Below are 13139 nucleotides of genomic sequence, written 5' to 3' on the forward strand. Positions count from 1 at the left end.
TAATAACAACCAGAGGTCAGATTGTTATACATATTCCATTTTTTGTTGACTAAGTCGATCAACATGTCCTTTTTGAGCTTACTCGCCTTGCCCTTGATTTTGTATATGTAACCTAGAGATCATTCTAATCTAAACGGATATATTGTATATCACAAAATACTGTACTGGCCTTTATATCGAGTAGAATATTTGCCGACCAAATATTTCTCCATCTATAATACGACGAAGTCCTAGCTTTCTATGCACCCAATAAATCTTTTAAATAGCACATTTTGAGTACACGCCCCTACCAAAGACTTTGGTGTATGTGTTAGTCTCTGCAGCTATTTTGCTAACAATGCTTAATTGAACGTAAATGGTTGCACAATTAGAGGAATACAAAATGGTGGAATTTGATATTTTCTAAAATATTCTAAAATATTACCATTTGACATAGGAACAAAATTGTTCCTCTACATCTCTATTCCACTTATCTCTATTCTTTTTATTTTGGGTGCAAATGGTTGTATATTTAGAGGAACAAAAATTCACGGAATTAAACATTGAATTAAACATTCCTCGTAGATTTTTTATCATTTACGTTGAAGAAAGTTGATTTAATTAAGCATTTCTCTTAAGTTTCCCCATTTAAGTTGAAAATGTTGATAAAGAACTCAACTAATTCCACTATTTTTTTTTTTTGAAAGAATGAACATGTTTTAGAGAAATTTACTGTTTTGCAGGAGAATTAGTGAAATTGATTGGCGGAATTTTTCTTATTTCTGCTTATATTTTTCCCACTAGTTCTACTAGTGACTACCATTTAGACCCTTTGATTTCACTAAATTCCTCTGATGACAACCATTTGCACCTTTCAAGAGTGCACATTGTGTATTCCAGGCTTTCTAGTGTCTATGATTTTCCTACAATCTCCACCAGAAATTAAATTTAGCAGTGGTGAGTTTCTGCACTATCAGAAAGTTATCTGTCCATCACTTTGATACCCATTAATACGCAGAAGGCAAGGCCACGAGATATCAATTTGTTTTTGCAACCACCCTAGTTACCAAAATCTACAACATGCAAACAAATAAAAACCCACAAAGTAAAAAGATATTGTCGCAAATTCAGTCTATTAAACCTTAACAACTACTAAACTCAATCACAGATCGAATCTTTTTTTTTTTGGTAGATAGTAAAAGGTCATCACCACCTTACTTTCTTACATCACTTAGCCATCATAATCTTGACAAACTCCTCGTAGTTTATCTGACCATCTCCATCAACATCAGCTTCACGGATCATTTCCTCAACTTCTTCATCGGTCAGTTTCTCTCCAAGATTCGTCATGACATGGCGTAGCTCTGCAGCGGATATGAAACCGTTCTGGTCTTTGTCGAACACCCTGAAGGCTTCTTTGAGCTCTTCCTCTGAGTCTGTGTCCTTCATTTTTTTAGCCATTAGGTTTAGGAACTCAGGGAAGTCGATTGTTCCGTTGCCATCTGCGTCCACCTCGTTGATCATGTCTTGGAGCTCAGCTTCTGTTGGGTTCTGTCCTAGAGATCGCATCACTGTTCCCAGCTCCTTGGTAGTGATGCAACCTTTTGAAATCAGTAAAAAAAAATAATATTAGAGAGTAAGCAGACAGAATCAAGACTGAATATACATATGAAAAAATGTCTTGTGATAAATGTTTCGAACGAATCCTTTTCAGCTACAAATGCCAGCAAAAACACAGATCATTGTTTGCTTCTTTTAGGAGACTAAACATTTTCTGTGAATTTATCACACCAAAAACAATAACGAGTAGAGAAACTTGAATGAAATCAGGTCTTAAGATAAATGTGTGTCAAACAAATCTTAATGAGCTACAAATGCCAACAACAAACACTTGATTCTATAATCTTTCAAAATGGAAAAAGCATTCTAGGGTGCTAAAACATACATGATTGTTTGCTTCTTTAGGAGGATGAAAATTTCTGCGGTAAAGCTATGCAACATACTTCCTCAAAGTGAGAAACAATAACATTTTGAGACTTGAGAAGCATGAAACATGACTTCTGCACACAACTAGTAGCATTGATGTGATCAAGATGCAAAATACAAACATAGACCACAGTGAATTTGGTTTACAAGCAATTGTTGAATTGTAGTCTCTGACCTAGTTTTCACTATTCTTCTTCTAAAGTAAGAACCCAAAGAGAACTCAGATATATACAAGGACGAGAACCCTCAATCAATATAAAACAGCTTCGAAGAAATACCATGTGATCAAACAGTCACCGAAGATACAACTAAGTTGATTCGATTCGATTCTCTCTTGAACAGTCACGTAAACGTGCGGTTGACAAATCAAAGCTATAACAAGTGAATATCAATCAAATCTACGCTAAGAGAAAGGAACAGAGACGAAATCAAAAGAGACTTATCCAATCGATTCAATCACTCAATACCAAAACACACGAATCAGAGATCGGAACCAGCAAATCCAGAGGCTAAACATGGTATCACCAAATCTAAAGCGTATTAGATTCAACCATTTTTACGAATCTGTGGCGGATAAAAGCATCGATCGGAGACGAAATCGGAAAAGCGAGATCCAAATGGTTTAAACTACGATCAGAGAAATTAGAAAAAAGAGGAAGATGAGATTGAGGACTAACCATCTCCGTCCTTGTCGAAGAGGCTAAAAGCTTCCTTGAACTCAGAGATCTGCTCGTCCGTTAGCTGATCCGCCATTATTTTTCCTTCTCGGATTGTTGGTTCTAGCTTCAGAGACGATATGCTCTTTCTTTTCTCGGAAGCTGTGGAAAATATCTCAGCAACCGACAAAATATTAATTATACAACTAAGAGAAAAAGGTTGAGGAAATAAGACAGAAAAAGGAAAATAAAATAATAACAAAGGAAATACACTCTATAGTCTGTCTATACTGAGGAAAAGTATTTTTCATGATGATCTGAAAAAAAACTAAGTATTGGACCAAATTTACATAATTCTTTTCTTACTATTATGCTGATGCGGTAAATTATACAAAATCATAACGGTAAATTTATAGAGTGCATCAACATAACATTTCTAGAGTGAGTTTTTGTTTTTTTTTTTTTAACCTTTAGAGTGACTTTATTTATACTTGAAAAAAATTCATATTGAGATTTCTAATGTTTTAAAATTTATATAAGCATAACAAACTGAGTGATAAAGTCCTTTTAATTCGTTTCTCTATGACCATAAGAAAATGATTTAGAAAATAAAAGTCAAATCTCTTAACAAAAATAAATTTGTTTTAAAGAAGAAAAAATAACCAATTTATTAGAAATAATAGAAATATATTTAGTTAAAAATTAAAAAGTAATCTGAATACAAACAGATGATAAGAAATTTTGTGATACGTTTATATATAATTTTAATTTTTTTTTCATGGGTATTTAAAAAAAAAAAAAAAAAATCTTTGATATTTTTCACAGATAATAAGAAATTCATTATGAATGCACGTATATGATCCATTTTTTGTTATCTATTAATTGTTAATCATTATTGTGTATAATACTTCCACTTTGAGGAAACTTAAAATAAAATTTATATACATACCAAAAGTATTTTTAGCAGAAAATATTTTCATCTTTTTATCTTCAAGGTTTCGGGCATGCGTCAAATGGCCGGCTAAAAACAAGCATAACAGTATTACGAGTGTAGTTATCGAAACAGTAGTTGTAGTTGATAACCGAGCCATTTGGGTCACAAGGCTTCAAAGTCTTTTCGTAAACTATGTAATTAATAAATATTTATGGATGATGATGGTTTTAGGTTAGACCTTTGTGTTTTTATATATATAGACAGTTCTTGTAAGCTACGACAGGGATCATTCATTTTCATAGTTTTCTAGTTTTTTTTTTTTTTTTGCTATGGAGGACACGTGGAAGAATCCTTAGATGAGAAAATCTAAGGAGGTTAAATTGGTTATAACTTGTACTTGTTATTGGCATATATAAATTTAATTTCCCATATATTTTATACAGAGAAGGTTTATAAATAAATATATAAAAACATAAATCTTTTTTCTTTAATTTTTTAGATTTTTTCAAATAATGCCAAACTTTTACCACAGATATTGTTATTTCAGAGAAAAAAAACATTAAAAGACAAAATCAAGAAGATGCAAGATTAGGTTATATTTGGAAAAAGACCATAGAGTAAATTCGCGTACATTTTCATGGTAAACATTTTTGCGTCTACTTGACCAATCGAAATGATACCACATTTTAAACCAATTAAAAAAATTCGTTAAATGAATTACTTGACTATTATTGATTACGAATTCAATATTTCAGATGAGCTTCTCTTTTTTCATTTTGGGCCACAACACAAACAACAGATACAACAGACTGAACAGAGGAGAGAAGAAAAGAGTAAAAAATAATGATTTGGTAGGGAACTAAAGGCATCTCCAATCCTGAATTCCATTATGGAGTTCTTAAAAATATTTTATTAACACTTTTATGTCTAAATAGTGTAGAACCTTTTTTTTTCTGCATCCAACCTTAAACCTAAGAGCATCAGCATCCCAAAGACTCATTTGGATCTTTTAAGTTTTATTATATAGTTTTTTTGAGTTTAAAGACAGCATTTAAAAATCCAATATATTAGACTGTCCATTACTGGAAATTTAAATGGATTTTTTAAAGAAATATATAATAATAATATAAAAATGTTTGCCTACTTATGCGGCTATGATTCACACTGGATGTATCTCATAGTTTCTACTGCAATAGAACAGTGATGTAGTTGTAATATAAAGGATTCGAAATCCAGAGGACTAGTGCTACTCTATGACTTTGCGAGAATTGAATTAAAGCTAAGGCAAAGATGATTTGATGCGAAAACTAAAGAAGTAAACAAAACGGCAAACAACGATTTAAATTCAAATTTAGACAGACACTAGATCAAAGTAATTCGTAGGAATTTCAGAGATAACAATCAGATGACTATTCAAAGCACGGTTAAACACAAGTTTTGAACTCAAACAGAAATGCATATCGATCCACTGTCGTGGCATCGGTAACTTTATCTAACAACCTAAATTCTAAACTGTCGTTTGAACCTAGAAAATTGCAGACAAGCATTAACAATCTGGTTTGATCTGTTCACGATTTGCCTTAACTTCAAATGTCGTTGGCTACGGACAAATCGCTCACCAATGTTAATTCTAGCAACCTATTACATTTTTGATGAATAGATTAACCTAAAATCATAAATCGAGTGATCAGTTCAACCTAAGCATTAAATTCAACAGAGGTGAAGACAATTGATTTTTAGCCCTATTTGCATCTAACTCTCTAACTCATGAAATCCTTTGAAAACCTTAATCTAACTAAGAGATCTACTCAGATATGGAGAAAAGAAACACAGCAACAGATGAAAAGGAATTCATGAAATAAATCGCAGAAGAGATAATAGGGTTCAGAATTCTTCTCAAAGTGTAGCAGATTTCTTCTCCCAAAAGCTTACAAGTAAAAACTCTCTGGTTCAAAAATATTGTAAAAAGAAAGCGTAGAAAAAGTTCTGTAAAACGTGGGTCTGTTTCTGAGGCGGCTCTGGACTTTTTATTCTCTTTCTGGTCCCAGAATTAGGTAAAAATCGTTTTCCTTATTTTTCTCTCGGTTGGAGCAGGTGCTCCACAAAAGGTCGAAATCGGGAGCAGGTGCTCCGCGGAAGACTTCTTCAATTACGTATGAAATTTGCTCCTTTTTGCTCAGCTTCATCTCTTTTTGATCCAAAGTCTTTCAGACCATCCAATCCTCAGCTAAAGCCTCCTAGTCACATGAAACAACCTGAAAAAGACTCCAAAGACTCCTAAAAAGATTAGTAAACACAGATTAGAATGAGTCAAAATAGCCACTTATCAACTCCCCCAGACTTAAACCTTTGTTTATCCTCAAACAAACTAAAATCTAGTTCCAGAAAAATGATTGGACTATGGTGGGAACTCGTAAAAACTCAGAAGACCGTAAATTTGACCATAGCATGCGAATGACCTGTTGCAACATCAATCCAAATCTAACCTCCATGTACTTCTCCGTAGATATTGCAGCTTCCCAGATTAGATCCATAATTTTACAACATTATCCATATCCCATCATCGCTGGGTCTCACTGATGAAACCAATGCCAAGTACCTTCTAGACTCATTCCTATACTATACAATGACAAACTGACCAAAACACACAAAGGCATTCTTCCTCTCCCCCGAACTTATTCATTTGCAGGAGTTTTTTTTTTTCTTTTTTTTATTATCAAGGTTGTAGGTGAATAATGGGGTCACGGGAAACTTTCCTACCCCTCACTTCCAATCCTTGTGTGATCATTTCTCTCTAAAGTAAAACAGTGAAGTCACAGGAAATTTTCCTACCTTTTTACTTTGAAAGAAAATCATCTCATCTTTTCAGCTTTAGTTAACACTTAGAATAAGGGAGAGGAGTACCAATCTTTTTATCACACAGGTCCTTGTTTGTCAGGTATGAATGAGGAGTCAAGCCCTGTGAACACCAGTCACATCAATGAGGTAAAAAGAAGAGCTCAGAAATTAGCTTAGGTCAATGACTTTTGTCAGAAACATGGATGCCTCTAGTCCGCTGGTCAGCTCTTGGATTTTCCATTAGTCGGATCTAGACTGAGTCTGCAGCAATGGTCACTAAAAAGAACATGGTTTCACAAATGGTCTAAACTCATCACAGATTTGGTCCTAGTTCCCACAAGCTTTGACTTGACTCATATAACCAACTGACTCAAAGAAACAAAATGACTCAAAGAAACAAACTAAAAACTGACTCAAAGAAAATACTGAAAGAAAGAAAGCAAAAGAAAGAAGTACAAGAGACACGACCCTCCCCCGGACTTACTTCACACTGTCCCCGCGCATGTAGAGCACCCTGGCGGAGCAGGTGCTCCGAAACAGAGTTGGGTGCTCCCTCGTCTTTTGTTCGTCTGGAGCACTCAGCAGAGCAGGTGCTCCCGTCTCCCTCTGGTTGCTCCTTCGTCACTTTTTACGTGGTGAGCACCCTGTGGAGCAGGTGCTCCGACTAGGGATGGGGGTGCTCCTTCGTCAGTTTTTACGCTTTGAGAAACCAACCCAGCAGATGGAGCAGGTGCTCCGGTTGGGTGCTCTTCCTTCTTCTTCCTCAAATCTTTTCTTCCACGTTGAACAACTTTTACCTGTTTTTTTTTTCGAACACAAAGAACCTAAAACCAAAGTTAGTAGCTAAGAAAAACACAAAGTTAGAGACTCTTACCGGTGGGTTGCCTCCCACCAAACGCTTGTTTTAAGTCATTAGCTTTACTTGGAAAGCCATTTAGGCTTGAGGAGGATCGCTTAAGGTGACTGATTCACCCTCTGCGATATTTAGACCAGCAAGGTATGGCTTCAACCTCTGTCCATTGACAACAAACTCGCCTCCTATAGTGTCTAGCAACACTACAGCTCCATATGGTCGAACCTCCTTGATGGTGAATGGTGCAGACCATCTTGATCGCAGCTTCCCTGGAAACAATTTCAATCTAGAGTTAAAGAGCAATACCTAATCGTTTGGTGCAAAGTTTCTGTTGAGGATCCTCTTGTCATGGAAAGCTTTTGTCCTCTCTTTGTAAATCTTTGAGTTTTTATAAGCCAGGTGCCTAATTTCCTCCAGCTCATGCAACTACATCACTCTCCTCTCCTGAGCACTCCTAGCATCAAAATTCAGCAGCTTCACTGCCCAAGCAGCTTTGTACTCAAGTTCCACTGGAAGATGACATGCTTTTCCATACACCAAGTGGAATGGTGTAGTTCCCAAAGGTGTTTTGTAAGCTGTTCTGTATGCCCAAAGAGCATCATCAAGCTTCACTGCCCAATCCTTCCTTGTGGTGCTCATAGTCTTCTGCAGAATGTTCTTGATCTCTCTGTTGGAAACCTCAACTTGCCCACTCGTCTAAGGATGGTATGGGGTTTCCACCTTATGCTTTACACCATTCTTCTTCAACAATTTTTCAAAGACTTTGTTGATGAAGTGAGAGCCTTCATCGCTAATCACCACTTGGGGCACACCAAATCTGGGAAAAATGACATATTTGAACATCTTTAAAACCACATTTGCGTCATTTGTGGGACTAGGCAGAGCTTCCACCCACTTTGACACATAGTCAACTGCCACCAGAATATAGTCATTCCCATAAGATGATGTAAATGGCCCCATGAAGTCTATACCCCACACATCGAAAATCTCCACTTCCAAGATGAAATTTTGAGGCATCTCATTCCTCCTGCTAATGTTTCCTTGTCTCTGACTTGACTCACACCTGGATATGAATCTCTGCGCATCTCGGAACATAGTAGGCCACCAATACCCAGCTTGCAGAATCTTTGACACTGTTTTAATAGTGGCAAAGTGACCAGCATAAGGTGAACCATGGCAATGAAACAAGACCCCAGGTATCTCCTCATCAGCTACACATCTCCTGAAAATCCCATCAGAGCAATGCCTGTATAAGTAAGGCTCGTCCCAAAAGTAGTGCCTTACATCCTTCAGAAACTTCTTCTTCTTGTTTCCCACGAAATTTGCAGGTTCCTGCTCTGCAGCAAGATAATTTGCAATCTCTCCAAACCATGGGAAACCAGAATGCCGATCTACGTCAACAGAGTTGCAAAAAATCGTCAGAGCAGGTGCTCCAGGTTGGAGCAGGTGCTCATCGAACCCAGAAACATCTATGGCGTAAACTTGTTCATCAAGAAGGCTGTCATCTAATGTAATGTCATCATCAATCTTCAGCCTCGGCAAGTGGTCTGCAACACCATTATTCATCCCTTTTTGTCTTTAATCTCCAAATCAAACTCCTGCAGCAAGAGGATCCATCTAAGGAGCATTGGCTTGGCATCCTTCTTCGTCAACAGGTATTTCAGCGCTGCATGGTCTGTGTGAACAACAACTTTCGACCCAACAAGGTAAGAACTGAACTTCTCAAAGGCATAAACCACTGCAAGAAGCTCCTTTTCAGTTGTGGCATATCTGCATGGAGATTTGTTGAGTGTTCGGCTGGCATAATAGATGACATGGAGCCTTTTTTCTTTCCTCTGTCCCAGCACTGCTCCCACTGCATAATCACTAGCATTGGTCATGACCTCAAAAGGCAGTTCCCAATCTGGTGGCTGGACAATAGGAGCACTGACCAAAGCTCCTTTTATCGTGTGAAATGCCTCCAAACATGCATCATCAAACTCGAATTTCACATCCTTGCACAGCAACTGCGTCAGAGGTCTATCCTTGAGAAGTCTTTGATGAAGCGTCTGTAAAAACCAGCATTACCCAGAAAACTGCGAACGCCTTTGACTGTTGTTGGTGGCTGCAAACTCATCATCCCCTTGATCTTTGCCCTGTCCACTTCGATCCCTTTCTCTGAGATTTTGTGTCCCAACATGATCCCATCTCTCACCATGAAGTGGCATTTCTCCCAGTTAAGCACCAGATACTTCTCCTCACACCGCTGCAAGACTCTGCACAAATTAGACAAACAGATAGAAAAAGAGCTTCCATAGACAGAAAAATTGTCCATGAAAACTTCCATTATGTCTTCAATCAGGTTAGTAAAAATCGACATCATGCAGCGTTAGAATGTTGCCAGAGCATTACACAAGCCAAAATGCCATAAGGGCATGTGAATTTTGTCTTCTCCTGGCCGCCTGGATGGATTGGGATCTGAAAGAAACCTGAATAGCCATCTAAAAAGCAGTAGTAAGGGTGGTTAGCCAAACTTTCAAGCATCTGATCGATAAATGGTAAAAGAAAATGATCTTTGAGTTACAGCATTCAATTTTCTGTAATATATGCACATTCGATGCCCAGTAACAGTTCTTGTTGGTATCAATTCATTCCTATCATTTTTTATCACAGTGATGCCACCTTTCTTAGGAACTACATGAACCGGACTAACCCAATTACTATCTGAAATCGCATAGATCACACCAGCTTCTAGAAGTTTCATTATCTCTTTCTTAACAGCATCTTGTAGATTCGGGTTTAACCTCCTCTGATGTTCTACAAAAGTCATCGATTCATCTTCTAGATGTATTCTATGCATGCAAAGATCTGGAGAAATCCCTGGAATGTCATCTAGTGATTATCCTAGAGCTTTCCTATACTTTCTAAGTTCACAAAAAAGCAAGGAAATCTCTACATTGTTCAATTCAGAGTTCACTATCACATGGTATGTCGAATTGGGTCCCAGAAACGCGTACCTGAGCCCCACAAGAAGGGGTTTGAGCTCAAGCTTTGGAGCTCTCAATTCGCTCCAAGGTCCATCAATCAAACCATCGGGAGCAGGTGCTCCAGGATTCGGAGCAGGTGCTCCATCGGCTTTTTCTGTAGTTGAGATCTCCTTGCCTTCTAAGCTCATGTACGCCACCAGCCTTTGCATCCTCGTGCTTGCATTCAGCATCCTTGCAAACCCATCAGCTTCTTCACTCAAATACCCATATTCTCCTTCGGATTTTGTGAGTACAACTTCCAAAGGATCAATGGCCAAAACCTCTTCAGAAACCTCTTCAACAATGTCTGAACCATCATCTATGACAAATGTCTGTCCGTCCAGCATTGGTTTCTTGAGAAGTTTATTCATCTCAAATCGCACCACCATATCTCCCAGCTGGAGATCTATAACACCTCCTTTCACATCTATGATTGCACCAGCTGTGCATAAGAAAGATCGTCCCAATATCAAAGGATCCTTGGGTTCTTCATTAACCTCCAGAACCACAAAAGCTGCTGGAATGAGTGTATCGCCTATCTGAACATGCAAATCCTCAAGTATACCAACAGGAAATTTGGTTGATCTATCAGCGAACACCATCGAGATTTTTGTCGGTTTGAATCTGGTGTAACCCAATCGCTTGGCTACAGAATAAGGCATCAGATTCACACTTGAACCCAGATCGCAGAGAGACCTTGCAAACAGCACATTCCCAATCCTGACTGAGAGAACAAACCTTCCTGGATCACTTCTCTTCTTCAGCACTTTGTTCTGAAGCACAACACTGCACTCCTTCGAAACCATCATGACATTCTCTTCCTCAACAGCTTTCCCAGACACTAACCCCTTCATGTATCTTTTAAGGGCTGGTATCATCTGAACAGCATCATCTAGAGGGAGTTTCACAGTCAAATTCTTCACCATCTCCTTGCACTTTGCCTCTTCTAAGTCCTTGCAGGACTTTTTAGGTGGAGCTGGATAAGGTACCTTAGGCGTGTAAACCCTTGCAGGAATGTTTGCTGGAGCAGGTGGCTGGAGCAGGTGCTCCGTCGCTGGCTTAGGGTGCTCCATCGTCAAATCTTCGTCTGGAGCAGGTTCTCCCGATTTTGGAGCATGTGCTCCGGTTGGGGAAGAATTCTCCATCGTCTTTTTTATGTCATGAGTTGGTTCCTCTTCTTGGAGCAGGTGCTTCACGTCCTTTTCCTTCCTCTTTTTTGAGACAAAACTTGTTAGTGCAGCATGCAGAGTCTTCCCACTTCTCAGCTCAATAGCATTCACAAACCCATTCCTGGGGTTTTCACCTTTTCCAGGGAGAGTTCCAGGTGATCTCTTCACAGCTTCTGTAGTTTGAGATACCTGAACATCCAGCTTCTTTACATGAGTCCACACTGTTTCATACTTGCCATTCAAATCATTGTACATAGTGTCCACTTTGGCATTAATCTCCATGGAAGACTTTTGCTGATTAACCAGCAGCTGTTGCATCAAGCTTTTCAGCTCATCTTGCAAGTTATTTGAGGAACTTGAAGAAGGCTGCAGACTTGTGAAAGGCAACTTCTGCTGATTTCCACCTTGAAACCGATTCTGATTGGTGATGAACTGTTTTCCTTGGAAGTTGCTGGAGAAGTTCTTCTGAAATCATGACTGATTCTGCACTCCTTGCTGCTGATAGACCTGATCCTGAGGGTTCTCAACATTGTTGCTCCTGTAGGACAAATTTCGGGTGGTTCCTGAAGTTGTTGAAGCTGCGATTCTGCACATACCCTTGTCCATTCAAAAAGTTCACCTCCATCTGATCATCATCCTCTGCTTCTACAAACTCTTGAGCAAGAGGAGTATTACGAATCTCATCAGCAAAATGCACAGATTTCAGGTTCTCTTTCAACAGCAGATTCACCTTTGCTGTAAGCTCATCGATCTTGCTCAACTGCTTTGCTAGACCTGTCATACTCTTGGGATTTGTTGCTGGAGCTTGCAGCTAAGTTCTCATGCAACTCATAAGCACCTGCTTTGGACTTAGTCATGAAATCGCCATTTCTGGCTGCATTCAACGCATTCCTGTAATCCCAGTTGACACAATTATAAAAGGTTGAAAGAATCTGCTCATCAGAGAACCCATAGTGAGGGCACTCTCTTTGGTACTCCTTGTACCTTTCCCAAGCTTCGCAGAAAGCTTCACCAGGTTGCTGTCTGAACGAAGAGATCTTATTCCTCAGAGCTGCAGTTTTAGACTTAGTGTAGAAGTGGTCCAAAAGTGCTGATCTGCATTCTTCCCATGTAGTCAATGACCCAGCTGGTAATGACTTCAACCAGCGCAAAGCCTTTTCCGCAAATGAGAACGGAAAAAGCTTGCACTTCAGAAAATCGCCTGGTATCCCATTTGATCCAGTCGTGCTGCAAATCTCCTCAAAATTCTCGATGTGGCCCATCGGAATCTCAGCAGGAAGCCCATGAAAAAGATGCTGCTTCACCAATGAGATCAGCTGAGGTTTGATCTCAAAGTCTTGCCTCTGAATGGTTGGAGGAGCAATCGCAGCTCTGTTTTGGTAGTAAGCATGCGGATTGTCCTTGTCTCCAATAGGAGGTTATGGCTGCGCCTTGTCTTGCTGCGCCTTGTCTTGCTGCGCCTTTTGCAGCTGCTCCAATTGCTGTCGAAGCTGTTGCAGCATGTTGTCATTGTTGCCTTGATCGCCCATGTTGGCTTGAATAGGCCTTGACGTCTATTTTCTCGCTCGACTTTTGCTAATTCGGTGTTTGACAAAGAAACAAGATCGGTGCAGTTGCTTCTTGTGGATATGTTTGACATACACCTGAAACACACGCAAACAAGAGAACAGAGAAAAAGTTAGTAAAGGTCTTAGTCTGAATTTCAAACCAAGAATTAGA

General features: G+C 38.8%; 2 protein-coding genes and 1 non-coding gene across 3 annotated transcripts; 1 reads left to right on the forward strand and 2 right to left on the reverse strand.

The window, feature by feature from the left end:
- Positions 1-965: 965 nt before the first annotated feature.
- Positions 966-2913, reverse strand: LOC18008466 (calmodulin-1). Its single transcript, XM_006391334.2, has 2 exons — positions 2643-2913; positions 966-1580 (listed from the first exon to the last, which is right to left on the reverse strand). Exons 1-2 carry the CDS (start codon positions 2716-2718, stop codon positions 1207-1209), a joined length of 450 nt encoding a protein of 149 aa, XP_006391396.1. The 5' UTR covers positions 2719-2913; the 3' UTR covers positions 966-1206.
- Positions 2914-6971: 4058 nt separating this feature from the next.
- LOC112085229 lies at positions 6972-8812 on the reverse strand. Its single transcript, XM_024154389.1, has 4 exons — positions 8009-8812; positions 7677-7942; positions 7425-7515; positions 6972-7190 (listed from the first exon to the last, which is right to left on the reverse strand). The coding sequence occupies exons 1-4, from the start codon at positions 8810-8812 to the stop codon at positions 6972-6974; spliced, it is 1380 nt and encodes a 459-aa protein (XP_024010157.1).
- A 3553-nt stretch (positions 8813-12365) lies between these two features.
- Positions 12366-12472, forward strand: LOC112087128. The gene has a single exon (XR_002899907.1). It is a non-coding gene; the product is annotated as a small nucleolar RNA R71 (small nucleolar RNA).
- Positions 12473-13139: the final 667 nt, after the last annotated feature.

Source organism: Eutrema salsugineum, unplaced genomic scaffold (assembly GCF_000478725.1).
Source record: "Eutrema salsugineum unplaced genomic scaffold, Eutsalg1_0 scaffold_9, whole genome shotgun sequence".
NCBI classification, from domain to species: Eukaryota; Viridiplantae; Streptophyta; class Magnoliopsida; order Brassicales; family Brassicaceae; genus Eutrema; species Eutrema salsugineum.

Excerpts from the sequence above, each read along its gene's own strand:
- LOC18008466 (XM_006391334.2), bottom strand. The coding sequence starts at position 2,718 with ATGGCGGATCAGCTAACGGACGAGCAGATCTCTGAGTTCAAGGAAGCT. Across the intron at positions 1,581-2,642 it reads CTTCGACAAGGACGGAGATG|GTTGCATCACTACCAAGGAG; the intron begins GTTAGTCCTCAA and ends TGATTTCAAAAG.
- LOC112085229 (XM_024154389.1), bottom strand. The coding sequence starts at position 8,812 with ATGAATAATGGTGTTGCAGACCACTTGCCGAGGCTGAAGATTGATGAT. Across the intron at positions 7,516-7,676 it reads GCTCAGGAGAGGAGAGTGAT|GGAAGCTGCGATCAAGATGG; the intron begins GTAGTTGCATGA and ends AATTGTTTCCAG. Across the intron at positions 7,191-7,424 it reads CTAGACACTATAGGAGGCGA|GTAAAAGTTGTTCAACGTGG; the intron begins GTTTGTTGTCAA and ends AAAAAAAAACAG.